The sequence below is a fragment of the Mauremys reevesii genome, linkage group 8 (assembly GCF_016161935.1).
Source record: "Mauremys reevesii isolate NIE-2019 linkage group 8, ASM1616193v1, whole genome shotgun sequence".
NCBI lineage: Eukaryota > Metazoa > Chordata > Testudines > Geoemydidae > Mauremys > Mauremys reevesii.
In genome coordinates this window covers 36,700,140-36,721,745 of record NC_052630.1, presented here as the reverse complement: position 1 = coordinate 36,721,745, position 21,606 = coordinate 36,700,140, and the positions used below count along the sequence as shown (strand labels likewise).

The 21,606-nt window shown below is 44.3% G+C and overlaps 2 protein-coding genes across 2 annotated transcripts in view; both read right to left on the bottom strand.

Moving 5' to 3' along the window:
• Positions 1-21,606, bottom strand: part of LOC120370231 (protocadherin alpha-5-like) — a 269,071-nt gene that overhangs the window by 187,682 nt on the left and 59,783 nt on the right. The window lies entirely within an intron of this gene.
• On the bottom strand, positions 18,573-20,988 carry LOC120370174 (protocadherin alpha-3-like). The gene has a single exon (XM_039484471.1). The coding sequence runs from the start codon at positions 20,985-20,987 to the stop codon at positions 18,573-18,575; it is 2,415 nt and encodes an 804-aa protein (XP_039340405.1). The 5' UTR covers position 20,988.

The window sequence follows — 21,606 nt, the reverse complement described above, 5'->3', positions numbered from 1 at the left end:
ACAAAGTGGGTATTCACCCATGAAAGCTTATGCTCCAATACATCTGTTAGTCTATAAGGTGCCCCAGGACTCTTTGTTGCTTTGTCCTCCATAAATTTCGCATCTTAACCCCTAACCTTAGAAATTGTCTTAAGCCCTGAAGCTGGAGGTTTTATATGCCTTCAAAAACTTTTTAACATAACTATTATTATTCTGATTATTTTTGTTATATGTCTAGAAATCCAATCCATCTTTGTGTCTTGCTAAATTCTTGGCCTCAACAACATCCCGTAGCAACAAGTTCCACAGACTAATAACACTATGAGGCTATGGCTACACTTGCACTTCAAAGCGCTGCTAAAGTGCTAAGTCTAGTCAAAGCGCCAGCGCTGGGAGAGAGCTCTCCCAGCGCTGTCCGTACTCCACCTCCCTGTGGGGAATAACGTACAGCGCTGGGAGCCGCGCTCCCAGCACAGGGGCTTTGACCACACTGGTGCTTTGCAGCACCGCAATTTGCAGTGCTGGAGAGGGTGTGTTTTCACACCCTGCTGCAGCGCTGCAAATTTGCAAGTGTAGCCATGGCTATTACTCCTGGGGGATTTCTGTGCCAAAAAATTAAACATTCTGTGCCAAAACATTAAAAATTCTGTGCACAATACTTTAAAATTCTGCATATTTTATTTATCAAAATAACACAATATAATCATGCCAATTTCAACTATTTTGGTAATTTATTTTAAATTTCTGTCAGCAAGTATGTCTGTAACAATACAGACAAACAGATTATAGTAATTTCTTTTTTACAAATAGATTCATTACTATGCATATTCCATTTAAATTACAATATAGAACTGTATCTCCTGGACCTGTCAGAAGCAGTGCAAAGGCTTGTGGGAGTCAGGGATAACAGAGAAGCTGAGGGAAAGGAAAGGAGCCTGGAGTGAACCTGGAGGGTTGTTGTGTGCAGCTGGGAGAAATATGGAATATTTTTTGGGGGGGAGAGGCAGGATTTTTAGGGAGTTGCGGAGCCTCCCCCATGAAGATGCTGGCTGACACTAAGCCTCTCCCATACAGTCAGGCACATTTGTCCCTGTCCCCACACCCCCATGGGTATCTGCAGCCTCCTCCTCCATCCCCATGTGTCCCTGAAGCCCTCCATCCCTGTTCCCATGTAGCCTTGCACCCCCACTCCCATTCAACCCCTGGATCAATGCTGTCACACCACTAGCTCCTGAGTCTGCACCCCACTCTGTCCCCCCACTAGCTATTCTGAATCCTAGTGTGTGACATTCACACCCCAGCAACCCCATGTGCCCCACTCTATCTGTCCTAACCTGGCTCCACGGGCAGGGTGCTGTGATGAACTTCTACTCCTGGTGAAATTCTGTGCCACTGTGCAAGGATAGAATTTTTTTTCTCCACAGAAAATACATTCTGACCCAGAAGAACTGCAGTTCTGCCTTTTGTCCACCAGAGGCCGTTGTGGCACCATTCATGCTGTTTTTGCACCACAGCCGCCTCTGATGGGTAAAAGGTGGAACGGCAGCACTTCTTGGGCAGAAGAGCATTTTCTGCAGAGAAAAAAATTCTGCAGGACATATGAATTCTGCATATTCACAGTGGCAGAAAATTCCCCCAGGAGTATTCCATGTTTGACAATGATAGACCAGGTGCTGTCTCTTGCTAAGGCTGTAGGCATCAACTGAGCACTGACAAATTCATAGCTGGAAACCAGACCAGTTCTCCTGTACCTGAATACTGTTCAAGATAGATGTTAGACTTGTAAGGATGTGTTAGTGTTTAGACTGTGTAGTAGAAAGAGAGCCTGAGACATAAGATCTTGTATCAAACGACTGATATGACTCCTGAGTCCTAGGCTAAAATAGTAATCAAAGCTTTTCTGATATAAAACAAAGACAGGCTGTGAGCAAGAGGCAGGACCTGCTCACAGAGTCAGGAAAGAACAGGGCTTATATTGCAGAAATACACATTCCTAAGAAGTGCTAGGCACAGAGTATTCATGTAAACACATCCCGATATCAAGTGGTACCAGAACATCCTGATATCAAGAATGGTACAAAAACATTCCCTATGAGTAACAGGAACACACTGACTCCTTGTGACATTATCTGGTTAAAATAGGACCATATAGATCGTTGTTACAACCACTGTTATATATTTGCAACAAATCTTGTACAAAGGTTGTCAAGTGAGGTGTCTATTAAAAGGTTATGGTTTGCTGGTTCTGATTATGCTATTTGTAGGCATGTGTCATTTTTGTATTTGAAGTTATAAATATTGGCTGTATACCTGGATTTCAAATGTTTGTCCTGGGTAACATCCATGAAGTAGTTAGCCAGCACATCTTGGAGGGACTATTCAAAATGAGCAGCCCATCAAAAGGACACTACATTCACAATGGACCATGGGAGATGCCCATCTATAATGAGTGGACTGTCCTATAAACGTGCTGTCTAGAATATAGATAATGGCTTCCTGCAATGACTGAGCAAAATTGGGCATGAACATGTGACTTGCCCATGTAACTCCAAACACTCTCTGGTCACTGGTGATTCTCCACTACCTGTGCTGAGGTTTTTGTTTAAATCAACAGGGTTCCCACATGGCAGAGGATATAAATGGCTCTGGAAACCCCTCCATTTTGCCTCTATCCTGCTCCAGCCTCTATCCTCCTTCATCCTCTGGACTACACTAATGGAAGCATTCTAACCAATGGACTGAGCACCTTCCAATGATTTGGAAGCAACCAGAGACTTGAATTAATCCAGCAGTTTATTCTATCACTGATACAAGCCTGGACTTCGCAATTACTGTATGTATTTGATTCCTTTACCCAATTTTAACTCTCATCTTTCTTTCTTTCTTTCTTTCTTATGAATAAACCTTTAGCTTTTAGATACTAAAGGATTGGTATCAGCATGATTTTGGGGTAAGATGTAAGTTATATATTGACCTGGGTGTGTGGCTGGTCCTTTGGGATCAGAAGAACTTTTTATTTGAAGAGATTGGTTTTAAAGAACCTCTCATCTCTATAAGTCTAGTGTTTTCAGTGGTAATACAAGGACTGGAATGCTTAAGGAAACTGCCTTTCTGACATCTTGTTACCCAGTGTGGTGAAACAGAAGTTTACTTTTGTTGCTGGTTTGGTATATCCTATGGGGGATTAGCCATCAGTCTTGGGGTGTATCTGCCCTATTTCTCAGCAGTTTGTCCTTGTGATAAATTAAGGGAGGGGGTAGCTCCCTTTTATGGACACCCAGACAGTCAGTAGTTATGAAATCCCTCTTAGTAGCTGTTCTCTAATTGCTCTACCTGGAAAGGGTTAAAAAGGTCTCTCTGCTATGCATAGGTAAAAGGAAGTGAGTGGGCACCTGGCCAAAAGAGCCAATGGGAAGGCTAGAACTTTTTAAAATTGAACAAAGACTCCCTTTTGTCTGTCTGTTGTTATTCTCTTGGGGAGAGGCAGACAGGATAGCAGTTAAGCTGTAAGAAGCTTGGGGCCAGGTATGAAAAATCCTCAGTATCATACCTAGAAACTACTCATTTGAAACCCCAGGTATATAAGTAGGTCTGGAAATGTCTAGGAAGACGCAATTAGGTTTATTTCTTTTTATTTCTTTATGGCTTGTGGACTCCTCTGTGCTAACCCCAGGTGCTTTTGTTTTGCTTTTAACCTTTAAACTGGACCTCAAGAAAGCTATTCTTGATGCTTAATCCTTGTAGTTGTTTTTTTTAATCTAGAAAAAGCATAAGTTCCCAGATGTATTTTCTTCTCTTTTTTAATTAATATAATTTATCTTTTGAGAACAGAATCGGATTTTTGTGTCTTAAGAGGTTGGTGCAGTTGTTTAATTAGATGGTGGCAACAGCTGATTTTTTTTCTTTCTTGGCTCTTCCCCAGGGGGGAGGGTGAAAGGGCTTGAGGGTACCCCATGGGAAGGAACTCCCAAGTGTGCCTTCCTGGGTGATTAAAGGGGTTTTGCACTTGGGTGGTGGCAGCATCTACCCATCCAAGGTCAGAGAAAAGCTGTAACCTTGGGAGTTTAAGACAAGCCTGGAGTGGCCAGTATTAATTTTTAGAGTGCTTGCAGGCCTTCTGCACTCAAAGTGCCAGAGTGGGGAATTAGTCTTGACAGTCCTGAATTTGGCATCCTCAGTTGTGACCCACTAAGACACGGTTACATCCTTCTAAAAGATAAGGTCAGAATGACAATATATAATAAAGATGTTTTAATTAAACCAGCATGTACAAGGTGATGGAAAATATCTAGCCGTGTCAGGAGGTGATACACCCTCTCATAAAAAAATTTTAAGCATCTATTTTAACAGTTAAGCATTACAATTAGTATAAAATATTAATAATGCACCTCAAGTGAAAATGAATGTTACTGGGCTGCTGAAATATAGTGATAGAACATACAACCAGTTTGGGGTGTCTGCCCTGTTTTTTAAAGTCTCCCCTGAGGTTGGCACTTATGATCATGAACCACTCCATGGTCATGATACCATGTATTAGTAAAAGGGTAATTAGCAAATGCAAATAATAAATGTGATTATCTTCATCAAGCAATGGCATCCTGACCAGAAGCCTAACAACTGCTTTCTAGAAGGTGCTAGCATCCTACCTTACCTAAGGGAGACATTTTAATACCCACCAATAATGGAACTCATTCCTCATCAACTAAGAGTAACAAGGACCCTGTTCACAGAGGAGTAACCCAATGCTCTCTGAGCACATCTAGAACCTGAATAAGTGACTCTGAATGAGAAAGAAAGAAAGAAAGAAAGAAAGAAAGAAAGAAAGAAAGAAAGAAAGAAAGAAAGAAAGAAAGAAAGAAAGAAACCACCCATTGCTGCACCCTCAACCTTGTCTACAGCAATGGTTCTGCTCTTAAAAAGCTAAGCTTAGTCTGAAAACACTTGATAATATCTATGAAGCTAGCCTGAACTTACCAGGCTGTTCTCCTCCCAGAGCACTTCCACTGATCAGAACACTGAGGATGCTCTGATACAAGTGAAGAAGCCCTGTCTTATTTCCGAAAAAGCCACTGAATAAAATTTAAACTGTTTATCATAGTTTGTCCACCTGAGATTGCCATTTCTGCTGCCTTCACTCTAGCCATTTACTTTCTTAATCTATCTCTGTGTCTATCTGTCTATAGTACTGTTTCTAAAAGAGCTATCATCATGGTATCTAAGTGCCACAAGCCATACCAAGGTGACCTGTGCTGAAGAATCAAGATAAGAGAGGAATCAAGGGCTATGAGAGCAATTAACCATAGCCCCGGACAAGTTATTAGATCACCTAGTAGACCATAGGCACATGCTGCACAACTGAAGAAGCTATTTTCACCTGAGGGCACTGTTTTCACTGATGATGTCACTAGAGAACACTTTTATTATCATGTTGATGTGGGGCAGAGGGTTATGTTGTGAAATTTTAGTGCATTGAACTTCAGTCCTGGTATGCCTACAACTCCCATTGAAATCATTGTCTGCAGGGTTGTTGTAGTGGTGCTGGTCCCAGGATATGAGGAAAACAAGGTAAGGGTACAAGATGGGATTATTCCGATTTTACATAAACCGGTTTAGTAAAACAGATTGTATAAAATCGAGTGCACGCGGCCACACTAAGCACATTAATTCGGTGGTGTGCGTCCATGGTCTGAGGCTAGTGTCAATTTCTGGAGCATTGCACTGTGGGTAGCTATCCCATAGCTATCCCATAGTTCCCGCAGTCTCCCCCGCCCCTTGGAATTCTGGGTTGAGATCCCAGTGCCTGATGGGGCAAAAATAATTGTCGCGGGTGGTTCTGGGTAAATGTCGTCAGTCACTCCTTCCTCTGGGAAAGCAATGGCAGACAATCATTTCGCGCCCTTTTTCCCTGGATTGCCCTGGCAGATGCCATAGCATGGCAACCATGGAGCCTGCTTTGCCTTTTGTCACTGTCACTGTATGTGTACTAGATGCCGCTGACAGAGGCGATACAGCAGCGCTACACAGCAGCATTCATTTGCTTTTGCATGATAGCAGAGATGGTTATCAGCTGTTCTGTACCATCTACCATGCTATTGTAAATTGGCAATGAGATGATGATTACCAGTCCTTCTGTGCTGTACCTTCTGCTGCTGTCATAGGTGCCCCTGGCTGAGACTGGCCGGGGGCGCAAAAGACAAAAATTGGGAGTGACTCCCTGAGTCAATCCCTCCTTTATGGTATCTAAAAATAGAATCAGTCCTGTCTAGAATATGGGGCAAGTGTACTAGAGATCCAGTGTATCAGAGAGCACAGCTGCTCTGTGTCAGATCCCGCAGAAATGATGAGCTGCATGCCATTCACAGGGGGTTCTCCTGCAACAACCCCACCTGTTGCTTCCCTTCTCCCCCAGCCTTCCTTGGCTACCGTTGCAGTGTCCCCCCATTTCTGTGATGAAGTAATAAAGAATGCAGGAATAAGAAACAGTGACTTGTTAGTGAGATGAAATGAGGGGAAGGCAGTCTCTAGCTGCTATGATAGTCCAGACAGGACATTAAGCAGTGTGGGGGACAGGAGCTCAGCATCCCGCTGCTATGATAGTCCAGGCAGTACAGAATCTTTTCTTTACACATGAAGGGCGGGGGCTGATGGAGCTCAGCCCCCTGTTGCTATGATGAAGATGGTTACCAGCCGTTCTGTACCATTTACTGGGAATGACCAGGAGGCCAGTCAGGAGCACTCATGGTCTGATGACGAGAACGGATACCAGTCCTTCTGTACTATACCATCTGCCACAAGGCTGATGATGACAATGATGGATATCAATCATATTGCACCATCAGCCACCAAGGAGGGAGGTCGAGGATGCTATAGTTCAGTGCCGCAGCATCGCGTCTACCCGCAGCATTCATTAGACATAGGGTGACATTTAAAAGAGTCAAGAGATGATTTTTTTCCCTTTTCCTTCTGGGGGTGGGTGTGGGTAAATTGACGAGCTATGCCCTGAACCACCGCGGACAATGGGTTTGACCCTACAGGCATTGGGAGCTCAGCCAAGAATGCAAATGCTTTTCGGAGACTGCAGGAACTGTGGGATAGCTTGAGTCCTCAGTCCCCCCTCCCTCCCTCCATAAGCGTCCATTTTATTCTTTGGCTTTCCGTTACACTTGTCACACAGCACTGTGCTGAGTCCCTGCTGTGGCATCTGTCTGGAGATTTTTTTTAAATGCTTTGGAATTTCATCTTCTGTAACAGAGCTCTGATAGAACAGATTTGTCTGCCCATACAGCGATCACATCCGTACGGTCCATGCTGGAGCTCTTTTTGGATTTGGGACTGCATCGCCACCTGTGCAGATCAGAGCTCCACGCTGGGCAAGCAGGAAATGATATTCAAAAGTTCGCGGGGCTTTTCCTGTCTACCTGGCCAGTGCATCCAAGTTCAGATTGCTGTCCAGAGTGGTCAGTGGTGCACTGTGGGATACCGGCCGGAGGCCAATACCATCGATTTGCGGCCACACTAACCCTAATCCGATATGGTAATACCGATATTAGCGCTACTCCTCTCATTGGGGAGGAGTACAGAAACCGGTTTAAAGAGCCCTTTATATCGATAAAAAGGGCCTCTTAGTGTGGATGGGTGTGGCGTTAAATCAGTTTAATGCTCCTAAAACCGGTTTAAACATGTAGTGTAGACCAGGCCTAAGTGAGGTAATCTTTTGTTGGACTGAGCTCCATAGACCTGAACAAGAGCTCTGTGGAGCTCAAGAGCTTACCCTTTCACCAACAGAAGTTGGTCCAATAAAAGATACTACCTCACCCCCTTGTCTCTCTCAGCTAAAATCACTGGAAGTTTTGGACACACAAGAAATACAGGGATATGCCCTTTGTATGCCTAAGGATTACATCACATCAAAATGGCTCCATAAAGGGGAAAATGCCAGGGCCAACTCCTATCTCCTCCTGTTGAGAGGAAAGTATGCACAGCTGACAGTTCCTATCTCAAGCAGGAAACACCTAGAGAGACTAATAACTCCCCTCTTTAGTGTGGAAAGTGGGAAGTGCTATCTGTGTCCTCTTCAGCATGCCCACATTCCATGTTCATGTTGTTGTCCCATCCTGTCCAGCATCCTTACTGTTTAAGGGGGGAATAGGGCCTATTTTATCATGTGACCACATCTGGAGAATGTCTAAACACATTTTATTTAATCTTCCTTATTATTTAACATTTATTTTCTTTCTTTTCCAATTTGCAATTCTGTGAACTTGAATATAAAAATTATTAAATTTTGCAACTGTTTTAAATCAAATTTTTATTGTCCACAGTCTTTTGTTAGAAAAGGGAACCAGGAAAACTATAATGTAAGGTAATTTTTTGAGAAATAATACAGTTTTAAATTATCTTATATTCTATAATCCAATACTGGAAAACAAAGTTAAAACTTGGAAACTAGAATCTGCAAGCAACTTTTGCAGTATCAGAGAAAATAAGGTAAAGGTAACAATATACTTTCCTATAATTAAGTTATGATTAATAACAATTCTCATACAAATCAATGTTCAAGAGTAAAACAAAATCCAAGAAAAAAATTCCATGGCAGTACACAATGTTTACACCTACTTTTGACAAGATGCTCCCTCCTCTCCATTAAGTTAACTAGTTTCTGTTACTAGGAGGGGGTAGATTAACATTTTTGCTTCCAAGGGGATGGTAGTCTGTTTTACAACTATTAATAGCACAATATATTTAAAATAAGATAAAAGCATCCATCATACGTGAAGGAGAGTGCCTTGAGTGAACAGTAGTTCTTGAGTCTTTCTTGAGTGTAGTTATTACAAACCAGTATTTAGTATGAATAACACTTCATTCTTAACACAAAAAATGCTGTTGATATTTCTTCTCAGCAAAGACTAGTAATTTTTAAATTAAGTTTTAAAAGGAGTATTTAGTTAGATATTTCTGTGGCTGGCAGAGCTTCAGTGAACTACTATTTTAGTTACAATATATAACAGAACACTTTAGGGCTCAGAAAAGAACATAATAATTATTTCCGCATCTTGTAAACCCATTTCCATGCTGCATTTTGAGAAAAAAATGCATTATACGCCCATATAAAGATTAAATTAATGGACCAATAAAATAATCCAGTTTCAAGAAGAGACCCAAAGACACAATGGTCTTTTGCCCATTCTGTTCACAGGGGAGACAAGATAAGTTTTTTCTCTGATTTTAAATGGAGTAGGACAGACACCTTTGTGATTAAGGAGGAAGGGTGGGAGGCAGGAGGTCAGGTTTCTATCCCCTCCTTAGTCACACACTTCTGGTATGACCATGGGCAATTTATTTCACTTCCCTATATGAATATCTCACCTTACAAATGGGGACAGTCCTATCTAACCCACAGGGCTTTTGGCAGGCTTTATCACTGAGGTCAATGAGAGGTTAGCCCTTGATTTCCGGGAGTGGAATCAGAACCTTAATTAACATTTTTCTAAAGTAGTTTGGCATCTTCAGATAGATTTTGCTATCTAAGTGAAAAATTTTATTTATTTAAGTAAAGCGTAGGGCTATCAATGGTCATAACTAATGAGAATCAAAAGATAAACTAGCAATTGTTATAATAATTCCCCAAGCAAATAAAAGTGTTTTACTCAAGGAGAAGGTTCTATAATAATGCAGAGTGCAAATGGGGACATAAATTCTGCAGTTTTCATTCTACAAACAAAGAAGTATAAAAATTCATATGTAGAAATCGAGCCTTCCATTAGGAAATATAAACGATAAGGATAAGGACCAATTAGAAGCAAATCTCTAGATAAAATTCTTTTGGACAACCCTAAAACTGCAACCCCTAACACTTAACCTATAATATAACTCAAAGTACATCAAGAACAATATTATTTAACATAAGATTTTAATGCATAGAAAATAATTCTATCCCAATTATTTTCCTTCTGTGTATGCAACTGTAAGCAAAGTCTGGATGAGCTCCCCCCTGACATCTAGTAGTGAGCTGTGGAAAAAGACTTCAGAAGCTGATCTCATTTGCATGGACACACCCACCCTGCCTAGGTGCTCAACATGATGGGACTGTTTGCCCAAATGATCACTTGTGGCTGGTGCTGGATCTCCAGTCTCCTTGTTATTGGGGCAGGAGTAATAAAGAGTTGTTATCCTTGTTGTGTGAACCAAGGGCAGCAGAACTTTACCTGGCATACCCCAATGGAGGGACTCACCCTCAACTGAACAGCACTCACTAGGCAGGGGACATGGGTTCTAAACAGGGGCAGCTCCAGGTCCCAGCATGCCAAGTGCATGCTTGGGGTGGCATACTGCAGGTAGTGCTCTGCCAGTTGTTGCAAGGGTGGTAGATGGCTCCAGTAGACCTCCTGCAGACATGCCTGGGGAGGTCTACTAGAGCCACCTGCTGTCTTCTTGGTGGCTGGCAGAGCACCCCCCGGGGCATGCTGCTGTGCTTGGGGCAGTGAAATGTCCAGAGCCACCTCTGGTTCCAAAGCCCAGTGGGAGGGGGTGAGGAGAGAACAGGTACTTGTAGCTGGTGGTGTGAGTCCTGTTTCAGGGTCCTAGATACCATTTCATCTTTTCTTTCTCCATGGTATAACAAAAAAGCTACTTTAGACTCAATTGGGACTCTTCCTACAGGCTGCAGAGCTGAAATCACTAATACCTAGGTCTAAGTATTAGACATACTTTGGGACAGTGTCTCTATTGCAAGAGACTTCCCAGTATGCACCAGGAGTGAGGCTCTCCCACTAAAAGCTGCAATCACTGAGAGCTGTGTTAAGTGAGGGACAGCCCTGAAAACATCTTGATGATTGGGCAACTGGCTCAGAGAGGCATGATAAGCAGGGTGGCTGGTGAAGAGCTGTGGCAAGCAGCCAGCAGGGAGGCTGGTAGCGAGGTGTGGCAAGCGGCCAGCAGAGAAGCTGCTGGAAAGGGCCAGGGCAGAGCCCTGCAAAGGCATGGCAATCAGCCATTGGGGTGATGAGCAAGAGTCTGAGCAGTGCAGCATGTAGGGTGCCTCCTTACCCTGCCCTGCTTTCCACACAGTGTGGGAGGTGAACTCTGTGGATGAACCTCTGAACTCTGGGGCTGCATTGGCCAAGGACAGCAACTGTGAGTGGGGTACAGAGAAGGGACAGGTCCGTTAAAGGGACTTTTTGGCTTCTGGACTTAAGAACCTGAGGGGAAAAGGACACTGCCCAACTTACTTGGGGGTAAGTCTTTTGCTCATGGTTTGTGTTTATGAACCCTAGTTGAGGTGTTTTCCCAAATTAATGCTGAGTTAATTCCCTCCTATCATTAAAAGTTTTTGCTAAACTCAGACAGAATCTGTGCTTGTGAGAGGGGAACTATTGGCTCTTACAGGCTGCCAGGGGGTGGTGTGTAATTGTTCCAGGTCACTGGGTGGGGGCTCGAGCTGGTTCTGTGTTGTATTGTTGAAAAGGAACCCCTAGATACTAAACCCAGCCCTCCTTGCTGCTGGCTCCACCTCGCAGAAGGATTACACACACAAACCCATTTAAAAGTATGGGAAGAAACCAATAAAAAAGATGATTCATATCAAATTATTACTATTGTTACTATTTCACAAAATGAAAAAGAGATGATTAATCAATAAAATGCCTTTAAATATCTGTTATAATAAAAGTATGTTGTAATCGATCTAAAAAAAATAGGACATCACTAACCGTTCCACAGAGATTCGGCGTCATCTCCTGATGTTTCTCTTTGTCCCCATTCTCTGCAGAGTTAGGGCTGAAAACCATGAGGTCATTCTTGGCGGTGCCTTCCCCTACACACAAGTTCCGGCTCTGGCGCTGGGAATAGGACCAACTCCCCACCTCGCTCGAGCACACCACGGTGGCTTTCCCAGGACCGCACATCACTTCCGGACCCGGGTGGCATCTCAGGCCAACGTACACGACAATCACCAGCACAAACAGCCCGGACACCGAGCAAATGGCGATCATTAAAGACACGTTCATGTCAACCAAGGGCCCTTCGCTCCCGCCCCTTGGCCTCGAGTCCCATTTCACAGCCTGGGGACTCTCCACCAGGGACAGGCTGACAGTGGCTGTCGCTGACAGTGACGGCTCCCCATGGTCCTTCACCAGGATCACGAGTCTCTGGCTGGGGCCGTCCGCCTCCTCCAAGGCCCGCGTCGTGCTGATCTCCCCGCTGTACACACCCACCCGGAAAGGCCCCGCAGCCCCGGGCTCCTGCACTTCGTAGCGAAGCCACGCGTTGTAGCCGGAATCCGCATCCACCGCTCGGATCTTGCCCACCACGTGCCCTGCGCCCGCCGACAGCGGAACCAGCTCGGGCCCTGGCGAGCCGCCGACGGAGCCGGCCGGGGACACTGCGGGCGCGTTGTCATTTGCATCCAGGACAAAGAGCTGCACAGTCACGTTCCCGCACAGCGACGGGAACCCGGCGTCCCTCGCGCTCACCTGGAACTGCAGCACTTGCAGCTCCTCGTAGTCAAAGGGCTGCAGGGCATAGATGTGCCCGCTCTCCGAGTGCACCGAGATGTAGCTGGACAGGGGCTGCTCTCCCACACTTCGCTCCACCACCCAGTAGCTCACAAAGGCGTTTTCCCTCAGGTCCGGGTCCGAGGCAGATACGGTCAAGAGATGGGCCCCGGGCGGGTTGTTTTCCTTCACAAACACCGTGTAAACGGGCTGAGGGAAAGCGGGGGCGTTATCGTTCACATCCGCGATTGGTACCAAAATGCTGCTGCTGGCCGACAGAGACGGGGCCCCTCCGTCTCTGGCTGTCACCACGAGCTTATATTCAGACACTCGCTCCCGATCCACGGCCTCCGCCAGCACCAGCGAGTGATAATTCTTAAAGGTGGAGACGAGCCGAAAGGGCAGGTTCGGGGGGATGGAGCAAGTGACTTTGCCGTTGTCTCCCGAGTCCCGGTCAGAGACACTAATCAGAGCCACCACTGTCCCCGGGGGAGCGTCCTCCGGCACCGGCAGGGAAAGGGAAGTCACGGCCAGCTCAGGGGCGTTATCGTTCACGTCTAAAACCTCTAACTCAATGTTGCAGTGTCCTGACAAAGGAGGGTTACCTTTATCTTTTGCCTCAACTTGAATGTCATATACATTAATTTCTTCGAAATCCAAACGGCTTTTGACTCTGACCTCTCCTGTATTTGGATCTACACTGAACATATCTCCTCCAGTGGGAGGAACGAAACTGCTACAAATATATGAAACATCCTTATTACTTCCTTCATCCAAATCTGTGGCGTTGAGTTTAATGACTAATGTCCCATTAGCTGCATTTTCGAACAATCGAATCTTGTAAACGGACTGATTAAATACAGGCGCGTTATCATTCACATCCAGCACCGTGATCACCAGCTGAACAGTGCCGGTGAGCTCCGGTTTGCCCCCATCTGTGGCCCTGAGTAATAAATTATGCTCAGGGGTTTCCTCTCTATCTAGAGGTTTCGTTAGCACCAGCAATAAGGATTTCTTATTGGCATCATTTGATTTAACATTGAGTGTGAAATGTTCACTCGGACTCAGTTTATAGGTTAGCAGAGAGTTTGTACCAATATCTGCGTCAGACGCGCCCTCTAGCGGGAAATGCGAACCTGGAAGCGTTAGTGATTCTGCTATACTCAGGTTTTGTTCATTTACCGAAAACGCAGGAGCATTGTCATTTATATCCTGTATCTCCACTTCCACGTGAAATAGCCTCAGGGGTTTGTCCACTATCACCTCCAGGTCCATGGCGCACAGGGGGCTCTGGCCGCACAGCTCTTCCCTGTCTAGTCGCGAATTAACAAACAAAACGCCGCTCTGCAAATTTACCTCAAAATAGTCTCTCCTGCCGCTGGAGACCATCCGGAACATCCGAGACACCAGCTCCGCCGCCTCCAGCCCCAGGTCCTGGGCCAGGCGGCCCACAAAGGTGCCGTGTTTGGATTCCTCCGGCACGGAATAACGGACCTGGCCGCTGCCCACCTCCCAGGCCGTGTGCAACAGAACCAGCCGCAGCAGCTGCCTCGTTACCAGGGAGTCTCCCCGGAGAAGGGCCATCGCGGACACCGGGCAGTGCCGGTTTATGAATCAGCGATTTAACCGAAGGACCAGCAGACTCCAGTGATTGAGGAAGATGCGCTTTGAAAGCAGTTTAATTTAATCTAAGGCTGACACGTCCGGGAGCCTGCCTGACGCGCTGAGAGGCAGGATTTTCAGGGCTCCTGGGGGAGGAGCTGTGTGTTTCTTTCTTTCTGGAATGTCTCTTTAGGCGACAGCGACACCTTGTGACTAAATGTGTAAGTACAATTACAAATCATGCCTTTCAATTTTTCTAAATCTCAGTAACTATTTTTCTTGATTCAGAAATGTTTCTTATATTTTACTAACCCATTAACTATACCGCTTGCTATTTTCCAGTAGTTCCTTTTATCATTAGCCTGTATTGAAATAAACGCTTTCTATTTTGTCCTATTTTTATATACATCGAATATTTTGTAAATTTGGTATATATTGTCTCTATATTCAAATCTGAAACGGATTAATTGTTTTTTAAATAATCATTGCCCCATAAATTTATGACGCTTAGCGCGCGCATATTCGCAAAAACACACATACTCATAATTACCCGATAACGGTTGCTATTAACAACCATGTCCCCTTTTTTATATATAACGGCAAAATGTTAGTAGCTTGAAACATAAGATATAATAAACTTTGCTGGAAGTGGAAAATAATTCTGAGATATCTCAACTATAACCACATATCTTAATATGTGAAATGTATATATTCATGACCTGGTAGGTCTCCTATTGAAACCAGGAAATTGTTGGTTCAAGAGCCTAGGCTGATCTCAATTGATGCGGCATCATATCAGGAGAAGGGGCCAGACAATCTCTGAGGTACTCAGGGGCCATTTGGCATTTGAAGGTTAGAACCAATATCTTCAATTGTATTCAGGAGCTGAACACCACTACAGTCAATGGTGCAGGGAGTGTAGTAGGCTCTCTGCCAGGAGCGTCTCTTAACAATCGGGTGAAACATATTTTGCATTAGTTGAAGTTTCCTGATTTTCCCAAGTAATCAAAGCTCAAGATGTTTCGTTATTTCCTGTAACGCCTTCACCTAAAAGTTAAACAGGTGGGAGGAAAGATTAGAACGCTGCAATAACCCACATGATCTACCCCTTAGTCAGATGAGAAATCAGAAAATATATATTTTCTGGGCCACCTCACAGAGAAAGGTAAATAATCAAGAGCAAATCCATCCAACCCTGCCAGGGTCCACAAAACCTCACTCTCAATTATATCAAAGGCAGTTGATATACTCAGCTAAAATAATCCATATGGACGCGTGCTCTTCATCCATTGCCAGAGGGAGATCATTGACCAACAAGAAAAAAAGAAGGCTCCGTGCCATAGCCAGAAGGCAGGAACATGTCCACTACTTACATAAACACTAAAGAACAACAACACGGTTTTCCACAACTGGAAAAAGCTTGAGTCATCTGCCATCTCTTGTAGGCAATTCAGTTTGGGCTGTTGGCCCCTGATAATTTCTCTCCACGGTGGAAAAAGACCGGAGAGCCATATGTTTCCTCTTATGTGATGAAGCCCGCATTTGAAGACTATTTTATATATACATATTTCATCACCTTGATGGTGTCACGTGCAAGCTATTGCCTTCCAATATCTGCTTGCCTGAAAGGGCAGGCAACAACACAGATATAATCATGTCAGGGTCTAAACAGCATGGAGTCTGCAATGGAATATCGAATCGGGCGAATCTTTTAGAATTCTTTGAATATGTCAATAAAATAGTGGATAAAAAATAACCAGCTGAAACAATTTATTTAGACTTACAAAAGATATTTGACAAAGTTGCATGCAGGCAACTAAGGAAGCTAAGTAGTGTTGAGATGACAGGCAAAGTATTGTCTTGGATCAAAAACTGTCAACGAGACAGAAACTAAAGGTTGGTGGTCAAGTTGCATCATGGCAAAAGTTAACAGGGGTTCCTAAAGGTTTTGAACTAGGTTTTGTGTTGTTTAATATTTAATTACCTGGAAGGAAATGAAATAAATTCAGGTATCAAAATCTGTAGATGACACAAACTTATTTAGGTTAGTCGGAAGCAAAGCAGACGGTCGGGAACTTCAGAGAGACCCCAACAAGCTAGATGAATAGACAACAAGATGGCAAATGAAATGTAATGTCAACAAATGCAAAAGAAAGCATATTGGAGGGGAGGAAATAAACTACATCTACACCTTATAAAGTTCTAAATGAACTGTATCAACCCAAGACAGGGACTTGGGCGGTACTGTAGACAGCTTAATAAAAACCTGTGCTCAGTATTCAGCTGCCGTCAAAAAGTCAACAAGATGTTAGGATGCACCAAGAATGGGATAGAGAATAATATGGAAAATATTATAAGCCGTTACATAAATCAATAGCGTGGCCTCATTTGGATACTGTGTGTAGCACTAGCCACCTAATCTCAAAAAATATATTGCACAACTGAAAGACGTTCAGCGAAGGGTGAAGAGAATGGTCAAGGCCTGGAAAAGGTTTTACGTTAAGAGAGATTGAAAAAATTGGGATTGTTTACCTTAGAAAGGAGATTATATAAAATAAGAAATAGTCTAGAAAAGGAACCTCTGTTCTCCCTGTCTCATAACACAAGAACAAGGGGATATTAAATTAAATTAAGAGGTAGGACATTCAAAACCAATACAAGGAAATACCTTTTCACACAAAATGTAATTAGACTGGGGAACCTGTCGCCACAGAAAGTCCTTGAGACCAAGAATTTAACAAGATTCATAAAGAGGTTGAATATTTATATGGATATCAAGAATGGCCGATTATCATAATGCCACAACGTTTCTGGGAGGGCTATTAAACCATTTGCTTCAGGGTTTAAGACAATCTCTAATTATTAGAAATAGGAATGATACCTAAAAGTGGGGTAGAATATCCCACATATGCCTGCTGTGGGGTTCTTATACCTTCCTCTGAAGCATCTACTACTCGCTACTGTCAGAGACAGGATACTGGACTAAATGTCCCTTTGGTCTGATCCAGTCTGGCAATCCCAATGTTCCTGTGATCTTACTCTATATTAGTTTAATTTATATTTTATCCAACTTTCAATTCTGTAAAATTTGTTAGAAAAATGGTCCCATATTTTGCTGAGGACGGGGGTTAAGCCAACAATTATTCTTACCAGCATATACCCATAAAATTTATAAACAACTATGACCAAAGATATGACCAAAGACAGATAATTTTCCCTGACCCAATATCACACAAGAAGTAAAATCTGGAAAACAACAACTAAAATGACTCAGGTATATGGATGTACAATCAGCGGGAAATAGGTAATAAAAACAATCGGCTCTCTTCAATCACTCTGAAATAAATGTCAAAAAAGCATTCCATTGGAGTAAATAATGGTGATACCTTTCTTTAAAAAGAACATGCTCCTCTTCATAAGATTAGTTAGTGTTCATTACCATGAGATAATAGCTGAATATTATAGGGAATGATAATCTATATCACACCTGATAGAACAATACCGTGGGGAGATAACTGGAGGAGGGGCATTAGCTGATATTAATCAGACATCTAGGACCTATAAGTAGAGTCCCTATGATTCTAGTGACCAGCTTGTAGTGCCAACAGATAACACTAATCTATTTTAGTACTTTTTTTCCTGTGAGCAAGACGAGTTATTTCAGAAATACACCTTGAATATAGGGTAATATTATTCAATGATTTTGTTCACCATGCTCCACTGAAACCTCAAGTGATTTAGTGTAATAAAGGACTCTGGAACTATAATTAATAAACAAATATAATTTAAAAAAACGTTTCCCGGATGGTATTCTTGTACTTCATTGTAAGGAAAATATACTATCCAATAGGTAAAAGAGAAAAGTGATAAAATTCCAGTAGGACAGCATAGCTACCATAAGGGAACCAAACAGAAGAAAAGTGCCCTTGAGGTTAAAGACACATGCTAAAAAATCTGATTTTTCTTTCTGTGTCACCACTGAAAAAGAATACGTTACAAAATAGTCATCATTGCTGTACAGAATGTATTGACTAGGCACTGAAAATTGCTGACACCGACTCAATGTTTGATCACTGAGAAGGCCAAAATAAGAGGAGAGTGAAGCTGGTGAAAATTGTGGGAAATTGGTTCCATATAAATCAATGGGAGTTTACAGAAGATGAACAATCGTGATGTAGTATTTTCTGCCTTGCAGTTTGGAATTGCATTTGAAAGAGCGGAGCGCCGAATCCAGAATGCGTCTGGGGTCTCCATATAAAATATAAACAGGACCATTTTCATCGCCATTCCAGGTTCTTACATTAATTCAAATTAAATGGAGGGTGAGGGGGGAGGATTCACTATTCACACAGAATAACACTCCCCTGAGCCATTTCTCCTGCCGGGGTCAGCAACGTTTGGAATACTTTGACACGAATTCGTCTTAATTTTAATAGACCTTTTGTAAAATATTTAGAAACTTTCAAGCAGCCTTAAATTCTCTCCCAAATTAGAAAATGATTAGATAATTTCAGACATAAAAAAAAGAACATCCTCACTCACCGATCCACAGAGATTCGGCTTCATCGCCTGATGTTTCTCTTTGTCCCCGTTCTCTACAGAGTGAGGGAAGTTGGGGCTGAAAACCATGAGGTCATTCTTGGCGGTGCCTTCCCCTACACACAAGTTCCGGCTCTGGCGCTGGGAATGGGACCAACTCCCCACCTCGCTCGAGCACACCACGGTGGCTTTCCCAGGACCGCACATCACTTCCGGACCCGGGTGGCATCTCAGGCCAACGTACACGACAATCACCAGCACAAACAGCCCGGACACCGAGCAAATGGCGATCATTAAAGACACGTTCATGTCAACCAAGGGCCCTTCGCTCCCGCTCCTTGGCCTCGAGTCCCATTTCACAGCCTGGGGACTCTCCACCAGGGACAGGCTGACAGTGGCTGTCGCTGACAGCGCTGGCTCCCCATGGTCCTTCACCAGGATCACGAGTCCCTGGCTGGGGCCGTCCGCCTCCTCCAAGGCCCGCGTCGTGCTGATCTCCCCGCTGTACACACCCACCCGGAAAGGCCCCGCAGCCCCGGGCTCCTGCACTTCGTAGCGAAGCCACGCGTTGTAGCCGGAATCCGCATCCACCGCTCGGATCTTGCCCACCACGTGCCCTGCGCCCGCCGACAGCGGAACCAGCTCGGGCCCTGGCGAGCCGCCGACGGAGCCGGCCGGGGACACTGCGGGCGCGTTGTCATTTGCATCCAGGACAAAGAGCTGCACAGTCACGTTCCCGCACAGCGACGGGAACCCGGCGTCCCTCGCGCTCACCTGGAACTGCAGCACTTGCAGCTCCTCGTAGTCAAAGGGCTGCAGGGCATAGATGTGCCCGCTCTCCGAGTGCACCGAGATGTAGCTGGACAGGGGCTGCTCTCCCACACTTCGCTCCACCACCCAGTAGCTCACAAAGGCGTTTTCCCTCAGGTCCGGGTCCGAGGCCGACACGGTCAAGAGATGGGCCCCTGGCGGGTTGTTTTCCTTCACAAACACCGTGTAAACGGGCTGAGGGAAAGCGGGGGCGTTATCGTTCACATCCGCGATCGGCACCAAAATGCTGCTGCTGGCCGAGAGAGACGGGGCCCCTCCGTCTCTGGCTGTCACCACGAGCTTATATTCAGACACTCGCTCCCGATCCACGGCCTCCGCCAGCACCAGCGAGTGATAATTCTTAAAGGTGGAGACGAGCCGAAAGGGCAGGTTCGGGGGGATGGAGCAGGTGACTTTGCCGTTGTTTCCCGAGTCCCGGTCAGAGACGCTAATAAGAGCCACCACTGTCCCCGGGGGAGCGTCCTCCGGAACCGGCAGGGACAGAGAAGTCACGGCCAGTTCAGGGGAGTTATCGTTCACGTCTAAAACTTCCACCACCAGGGTGCAATGTCCAGTCAAGGGGAAAGCACTTTTATCAGTTGCTTCGATTTGAAGTTCATATAAACTGATATTTTCAAAGTCTAATTCTCCTTTAAATCTTACTTCACCAGTGTTTGGATCTAGACTAAACATGTTTCTTAAATTAGGATTAAAAGAATTACTAAATGAATATGAAATGTCTTTATTAATTCCCTCATCTAAATCGGTTGCATTGAGTTTAATGATTAATGTCCCATTAGCCGCATTTTCTAACAAACGCACTTCATAGACGGACTGATTGAATATAGGCGCGTTATCATTCGCATCCAGCACCGTGATCACCAGCTGAACTGTGCCGGTGAGCTCCGGTTTGCCCCCATCAGTAGCAGTGAGTAATAAACGATGCTCAGAGGTTTCCTCTCTATCCAGAGGTTCCTTTAACAGAAGGACTAACGATTTTCTTTGCTCGTTATTTTTCTGAAAGTCTACACTAAAATATTCATTTAGGCTGAGTTTATAGGTTAGCAGAGAGTTTGTACCAATATCTGCATCAGATGCGCCCTCTAGTGGAAATCGCGAGTCTGGGCGTCTGGTTTCTAAAATAAATAGATTTTTTTCAGGTACTGGGAAAGCAGGAGCATTGTCATTTATATCCTGTATCTCCACTTCCACGTGAAATATCCTCAGGGGTTTGTCCACTATCACCTCCAGGTCCATGGCGCACAGGGGGCTCTGGCCGCACAGCTCTTCCCTGTCTAGTCGCGAATTAACAAACAAAACGCCGCTCTGCAAATTTACCTCAAAATAGTCTCTCCTGCCGCTGGAGACCATCCGGAACATCCGAGGCACCAGCTCCGCCACCTCCAGCCCCAGGTCCTGGGCCAGGCGGCCCACAAAGGTGCCGTGTTTGGATTCCTCCGGCACGGAATAACGGACCTGGCCGCTGCCCACCTCCCAGGCCGTGTGCAACAGAACCAGCCGCAGCAGCTGCCTGGTTACCAGGGAGTCTCGCCGGAGAAGGGCCATCGCGGACACGGGGTGCGTTCTTTTAAGTTATCTCCTTTCGTAGATATTGAAATAGATGAGGGAAAATATCCGCGTACAGGTTTCAGTCCAGACACCAGGCTCTGAATGACTGTAATTTTCCTTCGCTGGAGGGAGGAGTTCAATTGTAAATACTGTTACACCGTTTCTTTAGTGAACAGCGACACCATGTGTCTGAATGTGGTTGTACCTTTCTAACCGTCAGGGATTTTTTTTATTTATTTCAGAATTTCTAGTATTTCCAAATGTTGCTGTTCTCATTTAAAAATTGAACAACTCCCTCCTGAAACTGGGGACTGTTTTATTTTGTTCTAATAGTTATCTTCATGATTAACTAAAGTATGTTTCTGGCCCTGATATACTAGCCTCCATCTTTTTAATTAATGTTAGAAATCTTAGTGTAAAGATAAATATACTATCCTACAGCGTGGATATATGTTGTTGATATATTTTTGTGGTATGTCATCCGATATGTGCAAAAATTTCACTGTGCTCCCAAAACTTTTCTGTTTTACTTACCATTCTTTCAGCCTGAGAAATTTTCCCGTTACCAAAAATATTTTTTTTAATTATTTGAATTTGTGTGGAGTACAACCTGCAC

Coding starts and splice junctions, on each gene's coding strand:
- LOC120370174 (XM_039484471.1), bottom strand. CDS start 20,987: ATGGCCCTTCTCCGGCGAGACTCCCTGGTAACCAGGCAGCTGCTGCGG.